We start from the raw sequence: 17,690 nt of genomic DNA on the forward strand, positions 1-17,690 counted from the left end.
TCTGGTAGTCTGGAAGAGAAACTACCGTATGCTATCTGAACTACATTGAATTTATTTCCATTGAAATTATCTCCTGAGATGTATTAAATTAAGTTCATCTACTTCAAATAGAACAGCTTTATTCATAGAAACATTACCAAAACAGTAGGAAGGGAGAATTGAACACAGGATTTCAGAGGTAAGTTTCTGAGCCACATGGGTAACCCAATTTGTAATTTGAGGTTCATTGTAATTTAATTAGTTAAGTTACAGACTGGAACTGTGGTAAGTGAATGTGATGACCAATTTACCACTGCTGAAACAATTGACAACATGCAGTCTAATAGTTTTAAGGTGTAATTATTATTATTTCTTTAATAACATCTACTGTGCAGGTAGGATCTGTCCAAGCAAGCAGAAAAACAATTTAAAATCCCACAACCAAGAAGCCCTTAACTAGGACAAGCTGATGAACTTCTGCAGTAAATGACTGGACACCATTAAATATTTAATGTTTTACTGCATACCCACCATAAGATATTGCTAGCTATTGGACTGCCAACAGATTAGTTCATCTGTAGAAAGGGAGACAATTAAATATTCCAGAACTGATCAACAGAGCTTCATGAAAAAAAAAAAAAAAAAAAAAGAAAAAAGAAAACAGCATGAAAAAAAAAAGGCTACACCTTTAAAATCTGAGGGTCTCAAGTATCCCAAAACAGAAAATAAAAAGCGTAATTTCAGTTTAAAGAAAATCTTTTTTTTTTTTTTTTTTTTTTTTTAATTTAAACAGTACACAGAACTAGACTTACTCTCCTGTAGCTGCCCTCCTGGATTAGACCAGGTGACCTGCAAACCTAGCACAAAGAGGTGGGTGCATGTATTTGCAGAGATAAAGGAGAAAGGGGTGTAAAGCATCACCAGAAATTTATGAAAATCCTCCAAATACCCAGGTCTTCCTTTACTTCCTTTTCCCACATGGTTCCTACAATGAAGATATTCATGGACAGTTAATTTAGATGACAATTTATGAAGCCATTATGAGTTACCTGTGGTCACCTTTACTCCAAGTTTGCATGCACTTTTGTTTCCCATTAAGATGAAATTAAACAGTTTCTGTGGAAGCCTGTTAGAGATGGAGAGCTCACAGTCATCTTGCAAAAAAACTTGAGAGCCACTGACTTCAGATATTTCCATACAAAGTATCCTTCTAAACAGAGGATGAAGATGAAGCCAAAACAGTGTGGTCACCTAAGCAGAAAAATCCAATGCCTTCCCTGGTATATACTCCATAAGTCATGGGACAGATTTACATTATCCACTTCGTAACACATCTTCCTTTAAGCCTCCCCCCTTTAATTACACCGAATAGCCATTAACATGCAGTAACATTTCTGGTACTTGCACTGGGAAGCTGAGAATGATCAGTTAATCTACATGCCAAACAATCTGCGAAAAGAAAGGACACTACTCCAGAGCATTGGACAACCAGCTACAGGCACTGTCGATACCACGAGATGGTTAACGCTGCACAGTAGAACAGCAGGTTTTGACAGCTAAAACTGCACACAAAGATAACTCTGTACATCGAAATATACAGTTTATTTTCTCCAAGTCAAGCAATACCATTTTTCAGTAGGTAAGTGTTAAGAGTTACGCAGGAAAACTGTACATTTTCACTCAGGGCTGCAAGATCCAAACAACTGGAGGAACATAGTGGAAATCTTTCACTATACAAAGAGATCTAAAACTGAGAACATAAGGTGAAGAAACAGCCATCCCCAGGATGCCAAAGGCAAAACATTAGCACCAGATTTTTTCAAAGAGCAACAGTATAGCTATTTACAGATTTACATATAACATTGGGAGGCAAACATCTTCAGGTTCCCAGGGTGAGAGATTTTCAACAGTTCTAAAAAAGGAAAGGAGAAAATGGTGCCTACACAACTGTGCTGTGAAAGGGGTAATATATATAGGATTCACAATATTGCTACCTTTTATCAGAAAGATCTAAATCAAAGTACTGTATACAAACACATTGTAATTATATTATTATTCACATTTCACATACACATTTCAGAGTAACCACAATATGCAAAATCTTTAAAATGCCACAGATAAAACAATGCACACTCTTCTCCAAGCTAAAGACAAGCATAATTTATTTGGGAATTGTTTAGTTTTGGGTTTGTTACGGTTAAGGGATAAGTAAGGACAAAAGGGATCACTTGTCCTAGGAACATAGCAGCAAGTAGTTGTGAGATGCCAGAAGACTAGCTGTCAGAACTAGAGGAAGAAACTAAGGGCAGCTGTAGGTCTTGTAACATGGCAGCTCCATTTGACCTCAGCTGATGGACAACGATTTCATTACAGATTTGGTCCAGGTATACGAAGTAGTGCACTATAACAGGGTCACGGTCCTTTAAGTGTTCGCACCTGTCCGTAAAGGAATTGGTTCCAGAAGATTTTTGCACCAATTCCCCAGCTTGCAAGGAACTCACTGGTCAGAGCCTCCCTCTCCAGTTCTCCCCCTGGGAAGAGGTGATTCAGGTGAGAAGAACAGGAGTCTTCGGTGAATGCTGCCACTGCACCGAGAGTGGAAAGAATCCTTTTCTCTCTCCTTTCAACATCCTGCTACTCGTATTTCCAACCTGTTGAGCTACAAACCGGCATTCATGTTGGCCTCAAAAATGGCTTCCTGTTGAGCAACGTTTGTTTAGTTTAAGGAGAGATAAATGGTTTCCTTACTACAATGAAAATGGCATACACAAAGTCATCCAAGACTTTCCTTTGCCCGCAAAACTTTATCTTAACTTAGGACATGACATTTAGACACGGCAGAATTTCTCTGTAAGTATCTCAGCAAGTCAGCATAACCTATTGCTGTGCTAAAACATGAGTTAGCACCTCTTTTTAGAGCTGTTGGACATCACACGTTACAGTCAATGGCAGTATTACTAGAATAGAACCAGTAATCTGATAGGCTGGAATAGCATCTTCTCATTTATCGCTGTGTAAAAAAAAAAAAAAACAAACTTTATCACTGTGAAAAAACAAAAACCAAACACTTATGTTCACAGTTACAAAGCAGAATTGCTCCAAATAATGCACAGTATTTACATGGCAGAAATTGTTTATATTGCATTTGGTAGTTTGAGAAAGTAGAAAGGGAACGGCATTTATGCAGGTCAACTTCAGTATAATTTATCTGTCTATATAAAAATCGCAGTGTTCAGCAATCAGAAGAAAAACAGAAGCAGTGTCCTTAGCCTACATTTATTTTCATAAAATGTAGCAGTTTGGGGGTAGGAGGAATAAAAACATGCATAAAAAGCACAAGAAAGAACATATGAGCTTCTAAATAATTTAGATGAGAAATGTTTTGAACAAAATCAGCACAGTACTGCCAGCCTTAAATCAAGCACAATTTTTAAAAGAAAGTCACCTGTATTACAGCAAGATGGTGTACAATGGCATCTTGCAAAATAATTAAAAAACCCCACCTTCAGTAAGGTAGCTATTAGGTGATTTGCAAGCTGTTTTAAGAAGTGTTAAACTGAGACTGATTTAAAAGTTATTTTCTGTGAGGGGAAAGTGCCATCCTATCTACAATATTACAAAAAAGTGTCTGATGCCACAGGATCAGAGTGACACTACATTTCAGCAATCTGAATATATTAGGTGTAAGAGGCACACTTCCCCTATTTAATGTGTCTTTAAAAAAAAAAAGCCACTATATTCAGAGCTTCTAAATTTGTGTGCATTCATAAATTGCTATCAGGTTTCCCAGCAATCTGTACAGCTTCTGAACATAAAGAAAGTATACATCCTACTCTAAAAAATGCTTGCATGCACAACTGCCACAGACTTTCAGCTTACGGAGCAGGAATGTTAAGAGTCTATCCTTTTCTGTGGAGCTTTCTGTAACTTAAGCAATGAGAAGTGGCTGTAGAGTCCAGCAATAAAAATGTGTTCTAAAAAAATTAAATACATCGTCCCAAAAAATGAACGAGTATTATTGCTGCTGTGAGAGCTATTTTTCTCTTGTGCACTCTTTTCTCTATTGGACACTCAGGAAAGCCAAGATATTCGTTTGTATACTTGGAAACACCCCCATCCCTTCCTTCTTTCCCATTTTTCACTTCCTTGGCCAAACTTATTTGAGCCGTTCAGGTTGGAGGCTATCGGTCAGACACTTCAGTTGCTCTTCCCCCAGCTTGATCTTGTCCTCAAGCTCTCGCTGCTCGATGATGAGAGCCGACTTCATTTTTACAAAGTGCTCATAGTCTGCTAAGTTCTCCTCACTCAAGTAGTTTGCCAAAATGTCAAAGACAATGCGCTCTCGACGGTCCAGGTTCTCCTTCAGTTCCTTTGCATCTTCATGTTGCTGGGTCAGCAGCTTCTGCTTCTCTACCAATGTCCGCTTAGGGGAAAAGAAAAACAGTTTAAATTCACAGAGTTCACCAGCTTGAGCTTCAGGTTTTAAGTCTTATGCCTGTTTTATCTGAAAAGACACTTTCCTAAATATGTAGAGAGGTAGAATAAGATTTCTCCTTAAAGTTTATTCTGATAAAACGTACTTAATAAACAGGAATAAAACTTAGTGAATCAGTGAACGATCCATCATTAATTCCTACTGGCCTCAGCAGAAAGAGCTTCAAAGACTGCTTTACTATTTAGTAGTTCTAAATAGTTATAAAAAGCACAGTTGCCTTTGAGAAACGTCCAGATTCTCCAGAATAAGATTTCACTCATCTACGTCTCAGATCTTCAATACACAGCACTGAACTTCCACACTGAAACAGCTGTGGTTAGAGAGCACAGAAACATTTTAATTAACGGAGCAATTTGTTCTTACGCCACAGCTCACGATGCTGCACATTATGCAGTTCTGCTTCAATCTGCATGGCTTCTCCACGAGATGTGAAACCATGTGGTCTTACGAAATGACCAACAGTGAAAGCTGAGGCAAGATAACAAAAGGGAAAAAAGAAAGAAACAAAAAACATCTTTCCCAAAGGGCTGCAAACTTCCTGCTTCGTGCCTTCACAATAATTGCTCTCTCACAGCTATGGCAGAGGAGGATATCTGAGACACTGCTGTGACACACAAGTCTGCTTTGCTCTAAGGGCTGCTCTGGCCAGACAGGAGCTCCTACTGTTTGAGAACTAATGCACGGAAGATACAAAACAGGAAAGAAGGAGACTGAATGGAGAACCACACAAAGAAAGAGGACAGGAGCTTTGTGTCCCATTCATGTGTGCGTACAAGAAAGAAAGGTGATGCTCATCTGACCCAGCTTCACCTCTCTGCTCCTGGCAGGCAGCCACACCTGAATCACTCAGCTACAACCCTTCAGTAGCACATCGGGAGAAACTGGAGTATTATTATCTGACCTATATTATATCTGACCTACTTCAGATGTCTGCCTACAACCAATTGCCTTTTTTCAGCACCACTGAGTACGGCTGGCCTACTCTGATGTCAGGAATCCCAGTACAGGCTTCTGAACCTAATCAGAAAGTGCCACAATGAGGTACAAGGCTGCAATTTTTAGCTTTTCTTCACAGCTTTTCTTTGAGAACCTATGCCTTCAAATAAACCACAATCTGCTTTTGTGAAGCTGTTCGAGTAAATCTTTTTTTTTTTTTTTTTTTTTCATTTGGACTTCATATGTTACATGACACACACTATAATTGGCCTAAAGGATTTACAGGAAAGTGTTTCTATAGACCACAGAAACTGTGTCTTTTCAAGATGAAAGTATGAGACAAAGGGGGACGCACGTGGCAAGCTACAATAGGCATGTCTGTCAGCTGCACACGAATCCCGTGCTGCCTTTGGTTGTACACGGGGCTCAAAGCTCAGAGGGTGAAACACTGAGACTTTTGCTCTCAGTGTACTTGAAATATGCTTGAAAGATTAAATAAGGGTTCAAGAGAGCCACTGAAGACAATTGACAGAAATCAGACACTACCAGAAACACACGCAGTTGGATCTTCCTTTGAGTGTATGCCAGGGGAAAATTCTCACTGCAAGTAACTTGCGAGCAGAGCTATCTGCTGCAAGGAGATGGAAAGACTTCTCCAAAATTCACCAGTGGGACTAGCAGCCAAGCCCAGAGGTGGGAGCAAGCCCAGACTGCTCCACAGAGCAGCTCTGCTGTACACTGAGAAGAAACAGAAGGATTAGAGCTGGATGAACACGAGAGGGCACAGAGCAAACAGCTGGTGGCTCAGTTTGCACGGTTACCCACCCAGTGCTGTGGTGGGATGTTCAGCCCTTTCCAACAATTCCTGAGATTTAAGCTGGACTGTTTCCTCTTACCATGCCTGCAACATGACTTTAAGATGAATTCGAGTAACCTCACAGTTCAAGGAAAGCAAACACTGCTTCTGTTACAAATTTTGCACGATACTTTAAGCACCTCTACCCTTGTGGAGGTTTAGGGTATGCCTTAGGTAAGTGGGATGTAAATGGTAGAAGGCAAATTAGATACATCCCAAGTTTGCTTTTACCTCTGTCAGAGATGACTGACACCAGAAAGCTTGCTTTGAAGGGTAAAGTGAAACACTAGCAGGCGCAAGGCAGCACTCTTGAAAAGACTCTTTAATCAGTGGTTACATGGTTCACCAGGCCTACAGGCACAACTGCTTGTACCTACCATGCAGACAGGTGGGTTAGAGGCTGGTGGCATCTGATGGACTTCAAACAACCAAAGCAAAACAGAGTGCAGACGGGTTTTGTTTTGTTTTGTTGTTTCATAGCGTTGATCTGAGACCTCAGCCATATGCAGGACATCTGAAGCTGCTCTGATGGAACAAGCTTTGTCCCCTCCTATTGAGAGCTTTTCTCAAGATTTGTTTGCTGTTTTGAACAACAGATGAAGAAAAAGGGTCTGCCTCCATGCACGTGACTTCCCAACATCCAGTTCCTAGTTGGCACTTGGCCTTAGTCTAGCAAGAACAGGCCTCAGGGGCCTGGGCGCCTGATCAAGTTTGTGAACTGCTCATTCAGTGCTTGAGGGTTCCCAATGCACTCTGGTTTTGACTGATAAAGGAAGTAATGGGAAGACACTGGAGGGGGCCGGAAGCTATTTCAGAAGAAATCACTTTCAGCAGCTACAGTTGAAATACCTGACACTGCTGCTCGTGGCAAAAGAGACCTAAGAGAGACCACCTGATAGACAGAGTATTAATTCAACAGTGGTCACTTGCTTGCTGACAGACTGTTTGTTTCGCAGTCTGCTGAGCTGGCTGGGGGTGGTTTCTGGAAAGTGCAGAGCTATCAGAGTCGTGTTTATTAGACACCATCAGCTTAAAACCACAAACAAACAAAATAGCAACCCGTGATCGTTAGGGATACGAGCCCCACGGAAGACAGGAGATGGAAGTAATCTCCCCTATGTTTTGTTCATTTGGTACATTGGTAATACACCAAATATCATAATGTGGGCTGCATAATACCAAATGACGAAAGAAAGCCAAAGCCACAGATGCCAGCCTAAATTCCAAGACATACATACATACCTCTACACAAATTATATTTATAGTCAAAGTATCTAGCAGGGACTTGATCCATTTGAGGAGCATCTCTGACTGACACTTTTAAACATGTATCTGATGTTACTATGGCAAAACTACGGTGTCAATGCATGAGAAGACATGGGGATTAGAATACATTAGGGATTTGGATTTTTGTCAGTCTACATTTGATGGCAGAATACACAGACAATTTCTGCCTGCCCTTACCATGCCACCTACTCACCTTCTTCTTTTCCATACCTAGCTACATACACTATTTTTATCATAGCTCTCAAGCTGTGTTCCCTATGTGCTCAAATCATCTGGTATATCTTTTCCCAGCTTACACTCCCATCTTCAAGCCCATTAGGCAACTGCAACCACATTTAGAAAAAAAAATCTGTCTTAAAGAGGATTAAATTTCTGTAAGTTTCAGAAGCTTTGATCTACCCTTTAATAAGCTGTCAAATACCTTCCCTTTGCCTCAGTCAGAAAGGGGTCTGGACAGCCATTAAACAAGTATGCTTGGCAGCAGCTAGGGCCAAACAGCAAGAACACAGCTCCAAATTGGTCCCAGCACTTACTGATTCTTATTGATGAAACAATGGAGCATGTTGAGGAAACAACATAAATCCACAGTTCGTGGAAAAAAAAAAATCTGATACAATGCTTAGGTGGACTTCTGGCACTTCATTTCTCAGCTACGAGCTCAAATACCCACTTTACATTTATTTAACTGCAGAGGCTAAGCTCACTTGACACATAATCCCCTCCTATATTTATTCCAACCTTTGATTTTCCCACATGCTTACATCTCTCCCTTGGTGCATTTCTGTATCAATAGGTATCTGCTTCCCAACTAAGCCCTGCTGGGATCTGGAATTAAACAAGGGACAAGGTGGGGTCCAAAAGGTAAGAGTAGCTTGAGCCCTTCTGAAATTTTCACACATGCTGGGACTCCTTGATTAGCAGGCCATTTCTATGCTGAAAAATTTGTTTTGAAGGGCCTCACTCCTGCCCCAATCCCCTTTATTTATATTTAGGACTTGTACTTTCTGTCCTTTCTTCCCAGGCATTGTAGAGGAAACTGTAGCATGTGAGGAACATTTTCTTTGTCATGATCTCACAATTTTCTCTCAAGACCCTTGTGGAATATAAAGAAACCTGTAAGCTTTCTGCATGTTAGCACAAACTGACGCTTCTTTTCCCATCTTTTGTGTTATCAGACAATAGTATTTTTGTCTCCTTTGTTATGCTCTTATCAGTAGCTTTCCTCTTTCATTAACATTTTTCTGAGAGGGCTGTTCTCCAGTTATGTTGCACCCCAAAACACCACTGCCTGGCAAGCCACTTGCAGTTTTAGTATTCCAAGCAAAAGCAAAGCAAAGCAAAAAGTTGTAAGAAAACGGCATTATAAGATGTACCCAACTATTATCCCTCATCTTGATCTTTATATTTTAGATAAAAACAAGTCAGAAACCCGTATCAGGTTCACTAAATGCAGCTATATTGCTACTGGTCTTTCTCACCCGCTCTTCTGGTGAGGTGTTTTCGTCCAGGTTGTTAAGAGCATTCTCGACCCGAGCCAGACGACCTGAGAGGGACAGCAGGAGGTTGACCACTTTGTCCAGGTCCCCGATAAACATCTTGAATTTGTCGAATTCATTTGGTTTGCAGACTTCTTTCACAATGGCTTCCACCTCCTCCCCCAGGATATTGTTTGCTTGGATGTCTTCCAGAAGTGTCTCCCGTGCTTCCCTCAGCACCTGCAGCTTCCTACTGATGCTGTCAATAAGTTCTTGCTGTGGAAAATAAGGGAAATGAGAATTTATTAGCACTACTGCATTTTCCCCCACTTCTATTTCTGGAAGCCGCATCAGAAATCTATTACTGCTGTGTGACATTTTTAATACAGTGAAACTCCCGTGTGGCTTTGACAATGAGTGCATTATACATAAATATACGTATACGGTAGGTATAACGTTGCTGGATCCAAAGGTTCAGGATGTAGGTCTACAATGCCCAGCTTGAGACCTGTGTTAAAGCAATTCACCTTTGTGGAAAAAGATGAAAGACTTTTTTTTTTTAAGCAGGCATTACTGCTGCTTCTTTGAACGCCTTCAAAGCCTGCTGTGGAGCAGCATAAAGTACAGCGCATCTTTTCCTCTCTAAATACCAGGTCCATAGCACCTTTCTGAAGAGCTACACTGCAGGAAGATAAACAGTACCAGAAAATTCTGTGTTTTCCGCATGACAGTTAAAACTAGGGCACTGTCTAGCTTTCTCTTCCTTTCTGTAGTATATTAACATCCCCCCAGTAGCCGTCCTTCCACGCTCAGAGGATCTTTAGAGTTATCACCGCCTTACAGCATTTCTGTAGGGAAATCGTAGTCCCTGCAGCACAGAAGAGGAAACAAAATCTACTTCAGCAGTGCACAAAGCAGCCTGTGCAAAGTGGCTCTGCTCTAACAGAGGACCATGCTAGCATTTTCGACAGGCACTGTCCCATGCCAGGCAAGTACTCCATCTCACCTGCAGTTTCTCAAGGTTTCTCTGGTGTAATTCCCCATCACCTGGGATGCACGTGCCCTGGCTTGGAAAAATCATGTGTCACCAGCAAAGCCTGACCAAGAACCCAAATCTCGTCCCTTAACGACCTGTGCCCCACCCTGCATTTGGGCAGGAGGGCCTCATCACAGAGGCCTCCATTAGTTTTCGGTTGTGCACAAGGGGTGGGACTCATTTCAGCTGGTCACCTACCCTACTGTGACATTAATCACGCTCTAAAAATGCCTCGCTAATTTAAATGTGGATGCCTCGTTAGTATTCAGCTAATTTCAGGTAAGAAAATTCCCCAAAGCATTCTCTGAACCATACACTTGCTACTGCCATTTCTAAATGAAAATTACATAGCTTGAAATAGTCATTACCCCTCCAATTTTTGTGAGAAAATCACTCACGACATTCTTTAGGACCTCTTTCTAAATACAAATCTGATTACAAGCCTTCATGATTATAGAGAAATAGACTGATAGCACCTACTGCTCCCAGACACCACCAAACAGTCATTGCCAACTTACTTTGGGGCCAAAGAGAAGCCTGCCGTCTGTACAGAAAGCAACTATACCCTGAAAATTTAAGCAGCCTTTTTAAAGGTAAAAATTCAAACACGTGGATTATCTGGGTTGGTTTTCTCCGTTTTGATTTAATATACTCAGGCCAGGTTAATCTGGATTTGGGTTATCTGTTAGTCTGGGTGTCCAAAAGATTAAGGTAGTAAGCAGTTCTACAGATGTCTGCTTTACTGACTGATTAATCTGCAGGATTTGATTTTTTCCCCCCTCTCTTCACTCAAAGCAAACGCACAGTTTGATTTGGATTATGTAGGTCACAGTGCCAGGCTCTTCTTTCCCTCAGATGACATGCACACGCACAATGCTGCTGTGTTGCCATCTGAAACAACAGAATCCTGTTGTACTATACGTTACTCGCTCGAGTTTTTCCACTTCTGCAGCTGTGCTTGATGTTCACCCGTGGGGACTGACAATCTAGATCAGCCATCTTGAACAGTCAAGTTCCTTTCTTTCTTAAAATAAAAAATAAAGCCACCAAACAAACACACTAACAATGATAAATGCATCTTCACAGTAGCATCCTACTTGGATGTCAACAAGCAGCTGACTCAAGGCTCTTAAGGAGCACTTCTGCAGGTGAGAGGTATTTAGGCCCTCTCGAAAACTGTCATATCTTTTACAATTTGTATTATCATAACTGATTGCTTCCTACCCAGAAGAAACAGCCTGTGGATGCTGCAACTGTGAGCTCACTACGTGCTTTTGCTAGCCAGCAGAAAACCTGTACGATGTTCAATACCTACTGAGCCCAAAGATCTCCAATCTACACCTGGAAGCTGGCAGATAAATAAATTCACAGCTGTGAATTCTGTACTAATAAACAAGAAAACAACAAAACCCGATCTTTTTCTCAGTAATTGCTGATGACCTGACTAGCAACACAGAAGCAGAGTGCTTCTCAGGTGGTTCATTCAGGTGCTGCTTTGTACATAAATTACTCTGCTTTTAGCTCACCACTCCATTTCACATGAAGATTATGTCTAAAAAAAAAAACACAAAGAAAACAAGTGTTTTTCAATTAATGTTGAGACTCTTTGTTACTGACGCTTTCCTAAATGCAAAGGGGACCCTACCCTTCCTACTCAGCCACACATGGATTTTGCCTAGTACGAAAAATTGTCCTGTAGTATCTTCAACATCTGTTCCGAATTTTGTACTTGGGTTAAACCTCCTTTAAATTCAGCATACGAGGTACGCTTTCTACTCCTGATGGGAATACAGAGATCATCCCAAATATGTATTTTTATTGGGAAATGCCTCTATGAAATTTCTAACTCACATCATCACTTTGTGGCTGATAAAAGGAAACAAAAACAAACAACACAGTTCTGCTTTGCAGAGCAGAGAATGACAAATATTACAATCATTCCACAGTGGACTGAAATTAAGATATCTCAACAGAACCGATTGACTTCTAGGAATCAAAGAACGGGTTCTGGGCGTGTATCTCTACAAAAATAATTGAAGTCGTGAAGTGTGCTATTGAAATGTTTGGGTCCTTAATGATCCCTTCTTAAGCTGTTGCCAAATATGTGAAGTTGGGCCAAGTAACATACCCTATCTGTTTAACAAAGATGCCTTGACCCACTTACCACGAGTTATGTATGTTTTCTGACAAGATCCAGGATGAAAGCCCACTGAACTGAGCGCTCACATCCTACTGCATGCGGAGGAGCAGGGAGAGAAGTAAACAGCAACATGTGCATGGTTATGATGGTGTGGAGAGACCCAGAGGAAGATGGAGGAGCTCTGCTAAAAGTTCTTCATGAAATTTCTCCCAGCACAGTGGTGCATACCAGAACTGGGGCGATAAGGGAGGAGTAGATACAGGGGAACACGCTTTTCTTGTTTAGAGACACAAATGCAAATACAGAGTGGTTTTGCTTAAAATAAAAAAAAAGTTTTACTCTCACTTGTCAGGCAAACAAGAAAGCTTTAATTTTACCTCCAGCCCACCCCCACTCCGTATTTAGTAAGAAGGACACTAATTCTAGCAAAAATGATGGAAGCGGCTGTCACGTGCGGCACCAGATAAAAAGGAATTGTTCCAAATGTGGTGAAATCCTTGGTTTGTCTAAGCAGCGCAGCTGTGGGATTCAGCGGGTCCCTGGGGAGAGGGCAGGGGCAGCTCCCCAGCTGCAGCCATGGCATGCCCCTGGCAGCGCCTGCTGTACTGAATGGTGCTGCGGGCAGAGGGAGGGAGGGACAACGGGGGGAGGAAAAAAGACAGCAACAACAGAAAACACTGCAGCTCCCTCAGATTCGGTGCAGGAGCTGGATGCCACTGACACAGGGAATCTCCTCTGTGATGCCTCGGTCTTGGTGACTAAATATATTCCTAATGTTTAATTCAAAGACCCTTCTTCGGGGCTGGATCACCAAATTCACCCTCAAGTTGATTATTAAACAGAGAGCTGACTTTAATGAAAAGATTTGCTCATCACTGCACTACTGGCTTAGGCAGAGTCAAACTACATCACTTGAGTCGAAAAAACAAACCATTTACTCCAGCTGATCCCTACTGGGAACCACAGTTAAAACATTTTGTGCCAAATGACTAATGAAATAAGTGTGATGACTTTAACACAGGACAACAGTTTCTCAAACCACTGAAATGCCAGGATATCATTATTTTCAGATGTGACTTATTATGTTGATCTTAGAGCAGAAATAAAACCCTGAAGGATGGGAATGAGGATAGGGATGAACAAGAGTTAAGAAGACTACCTCTCTTGTGATGAGCAATTTCCACTGTATCCACCAAGATGATTAGTCCTGTCCCACCATTACTGCTTTGGTTATAGGAGAGACTGAGAGCAAAGTGATTTGCTGCTCATGAAAACGAAAAAAGGGTGATGGGCAGGGGGTACCTTCCCTCTCATGACACACCCAAGTTGATGACCTACATTTTAAAAATACAGTGCAACTAAAACCACCACCAGTTACAGTGGGATACACAAGCATTAATAGCTCTTTATATATAGCAAATGAGAGAAATGAGTATGCCCCATCCCTGGAGGTGTTCAAGGCCAGGCTGGATGGGGCCTTGGCCAACCTGATCTAGTGGGTGGCATCCTTGCCTATGAAAGGGGGGTTGGAGTTAGATGACCTTTAAAGGTCCCTTCCAACCTGAGCCATTTTGTGAGAAATATATCAAATGAGAAAAGATATTTGAAAATAAACCCTTCAAAACTTCCCCCTTTGGGCCCTTCTGAAATACGTATCAAGCTGCACTAAACACCTAACATGAAATTCCTAAATTCACAGTTGGGCATTACACCAACCCCCCAGGCCTTGTATTTAGGGTTCTTTAGCTAGCCAATTCATGGGCAATGAAATGCACACGACTTAGAGCATTGCATTAACCATTTAGAAATGTCTTTTACCTTCTTTTCTGACAAGTCATGATCCAGCTCATCTTCAGAATCATCTTCACTCTGCTGTTGTTGCTGCTGTTCCTGCATGTCCTTCATTTTAATCAGCAGCTCAGCCTTCGGTGCAGATGTGCTGTAGTAAGTAGAATTGGTTGTCAGGGAGATGGCGGACGGCGCATTCTGCTCCTCTTTCCTGGTAAAAAGTCAAAACTCTCATTAAGTGCCTTGACATCCTAATCACTGAAAAGAAAGGACAATATTCTCGAGCCATCATTTCACCAACAAGTATGCGGTTCAACAGAAAGCAATTACATATGGAAACAGGATAAATAAATACTGGTTGTGAAGAAAATTTCTCAGAACTCAGCATATACCCACTGGAAGCAAAAACTGAAGCAATGCAGAAGAGCTTTCACCATTACAATGAGGGAAACAGAACTAAGATCTCTCAGTTGGAAACAAAATGTGAAGTTACATTTCACTAAGTAGTGCAGAGACCAGTGTCAGACGACGATGCTTTCCAACTGCCAGATGTAGGATACTAAAATGCAGGTGTTATCTTTTTGGTCATGGATTTACACATGAACTTCTCACGAAATCTACAACTTAATTTGGTAACTCATATCAAGAAAACAAAAGACCAAAAGAACATCAACATCTTTCTACGGAATTTTAAACTTTGACTTTGTTCTCACTCCTTCTGAAGAAATGCCTCATGTCCACTTTAAGTTGTCTTTGTAAAATTTCAGTGCATAATAAATGGTGAAATATTGATCCTTTTCTATCAAGTTACCAAATGTAATGTTCTTGGTAAAATACCTAACTACAAGGGAGAAATGAATTATTCCTTAAATTCTCACATAACAGTTTTCAGCCAGGTCTGAGATAACATTTGATATTGTACAACAGTTCTTTTTTTTTTTTTTTTGTAATTAATGATAACATTAGCAGTACTATTCTTGATTGCTATTCTAACAGAAAACTTTTAGAAAAGCTGCGAACCTAAACAGTAGGAAGATCTCTAGGAAAACTTGCACACTTTGGACAGCAGCTTACAAGGAACCACTGCTCTACAGAAAGTAATACTCACTTCTCTTCTGAAATTTTTGGAGAAGGAACTTTTGGCAGGAGCTTCCTGCGCTGCTGAGCTTCTTCTAGGAGGTGTTCATCTTTAGGGAATATTCCAACCATCAGATCCATTGCTGTTTTTATTTTCATATTAGGATCTAGGATGTCTGCTAGAGATTTATCTCTTCCCACAATCTCTCTGGCGAGTTCCTCTGACTTCCAGTCTTCAAAGGTCTTCTCTTTGGCCTTTACATAGCTGACTGCCGGCACGGCAGCACTGCTGTCCTTCAGGTTGTTCCCAGGTTCTTCAGCTGGTTGAGGCTCAGCTGGTTTGGTTTTGGTTTCTGGCTCTGGCTCTATGCCTTGCCTGGTGTAGGCACAGAATCGTGAATAGGATTGCTCAGAAGTGCTGAGTGTTTTAATTTGGTCCTTTTCCAAGCCGCTGGGTAAAGCAAGAGGTTCCATTGTACTCACAAGACCTTGCCGACTCTCCTTCTCCGCACTGCTCTCTGAATGCACTATCTTGATGGGAACCATTTTCACTGTAGTGTTGTTGTCTATGACTCTTTCGATTCTGGAAAAGAGGAAAATCCGTATTTAGAAATGTAAGAACCTTGTATCTCACTTCTGGTCTGCAAAGCAGAGGGGAAGCCCAAATTAAAAAAAAAAAAAGTAGATAAAAGATGTAGGTAATGGAATATTCCTTGCACCACATCTAAAACCCTCAAATTGCGTGTTTTCTTTCCTGCCTACACATTTTAAACAGTTTTAGTTCATATGTAAGTACTTCTAGCATCAGCCTGGCACAGCACTCACTGAACAGGACTTCTGTTCATTTTCATGAACATGAGGGTCCAATCTCAGCAGTCAGGCCCCTGTTTTAAAATGGTGCTGTTGAACAACCCTTTGCTGCCACACATTCAGAGGACAACACGCCTCGAGCTCAAACTCATTGGCTTGCACTGACTGAACAGCAGCCTCAGCTTTTGGCCAGACAGGTTATTTAGCTGCCTGGGCAGTTTTCGATGCCCTCACATCAATTCCTAGCTCTTCCAAGAGAAAAAACAACAGACCAGACGGAAGCATCCTGCAGGCCAGGCCCTTGCTGAGCTACAATACTCACACGTGGAAAAACCTGGAAATTGTTCAAGACTAACTACGTGATTAAAAGAAAATTCTGTATTTGTAAAATTTCGTACAAGATACAGAAATTCAGTAATTAGATTCCAATGCCACATCCACATACTCCTTTAAGTGAAGCTTACAGCAAAAACTCTGCACTGCCCAGTACAAAGGGCCACCTTGGACATTCAGCAAATAAAGCTATTTAAAGAGGAGGCTAAGATTTTAAATTGGACAATAACATGTTAAATAACATTACTAAAACATCTGTACTGTATGTAAACCATATAAGAAACTAAAGTCTAGTTTTGGTGGTTTGGAGTTTGCAGCAAGTTTAAAATTATTGTCATAATGTGGGTTTGGAAGCTCTACAGCAAGTAAAGGAACATTGCCTACTAGCTAAAATATCTGGTTTCATCTGGCTCGCTTGCTTGCCGCCTTCCAGATAAGTGACCAAGACATGCTACAGCTCTTTTCCTCCAAGTGTGGGTGTGTCACTTTTCTGAAATATAAACTTAGACTTTTCTGTGCTGTACTTTTCTTTCACAGGGAACAGAAAAATCTATTTCACTTCATCACTTTCAGAAGCTGCATCTTATATTGTAGAAGTAGATTTGCTTCCGAATGCAGGTACAGCCTCTCAGTAGCTATTCACTTTCCTCAAGTGCTTTGCAGACAAGCTTTGGCAAACTGATCCAGATTTTGGGGCAGGTTTTCCATCATGTTGAACACCGAACAACTCCAATGAGCTTGGATAAGCCAGTGAGGTAAAGCAGTGACAGCAATGCAGACACAGGCAACCACTGGCTACTACTGCTCTGACAAAGCCAAAATACAAATGACAAAGCCATTACATACGGAGTCCTCCTCTGCGCACCCTTCTGCCCCGACTCCCCCACTGGCACGAGGCTGGGATGTTTTCATTCAGGACGACTGTAATTTTCAAGAGCTTGCTCTTGTGCCTGCTGCTCAGCCTGAGCTCCCTGTAAGTGTAATTGCTCCCTTCACGCAGTTTAGTCAAAATGTTCTTGTCTGAACCATGTTAAGCCACCTCCCCACATTTTCTTTTCTTTCTTATTTTTTTTAATGAAGCCCACACCCTTCAAGACCCAGCTACACTCCAAGAGGAACGTATTTTTGAAGCTGGGGGAAATACAAGATATGTGCATAAATATGTGTGGGGCAACTGGAAGAGAAGAAATTAGTTGACTGCAATTCTTCACCTAAAATGTCCAGCATCTATTTTGGGACTCTGGGTACTTTCCTCTCAGCCTAGCATAAGATTTTCCAGATATTTAATGCATCATCAGTTGAACTGATTTCAAATCAGAGCAAACACGGTTCAATGCTGGGTGCTCCATAAATTCTGTTTCTGCAACCAGCATCCTTCTGATTTCTTAAGGTTTTGCATCTGGGGATCTGTGGTGTAAAGTTTAGATTTGCAGCAACTCTGCCTGTGGCTATTGAGAAGCTTCATTCCAACCACGGGC

The 17,690-nt window shown here is 41.3% G+C and overlaps 1 protein-coding gene across 3 annotated transcripts in view; it reads right to left on the bottom strand.

Moving 5' to 3' along the window:
- Window positions 1-1,562: 1,562 nt before the first annotated feature.
- SHROOM2 (shroom family member 2) overlaps window positions 1,563-17,690 on the bottom strand; it is a 124,841-nt gene continuing 108,713 nt past the window's right edge. For all 3 annotated transcript variants that reach the window (XM_032187321.1, XM_032187330.1, XM_032187341.1), the window contains 4 exons: window positions 15,101-15,652; window positions 14,023-14,203; window positions 9,032-9,304; window positions 1,563-4,402 (listed from right to left, as the gene is read on the bottom strand). In XM_032187321.1, the coding sequence (XP_032043212.1) occupies window positions 4,136-4,402; window positions 9,032-9,304; window positions 14,023-14,203; window positions 15,101-15,652 (1,273 nt within the window). In that variant the 3' untranslated portion in view covers window positions 1,563-4,135. The remainder of the gene's footprint in view (window positions 4,403-9,031; window positions 9,305-14,022; window positions 14,204-15,100; window positions 15,653-17,690) is intronic.

This window comes from Aythya fuligula, chromosome 1 (assembly GCF_009819795.1).
Source record: "Aythya fuligula isolate bAytFul2 chromosome 1, bAytFul2.pri, whole genome shotgun sequence".
Taxonomy (NCBI): domain Eukaryota; kingdom Metazoa; phylum Chordata; class Aves; order Anseriformes; family Anatidae; genus Aythya; species Aythya fuligula.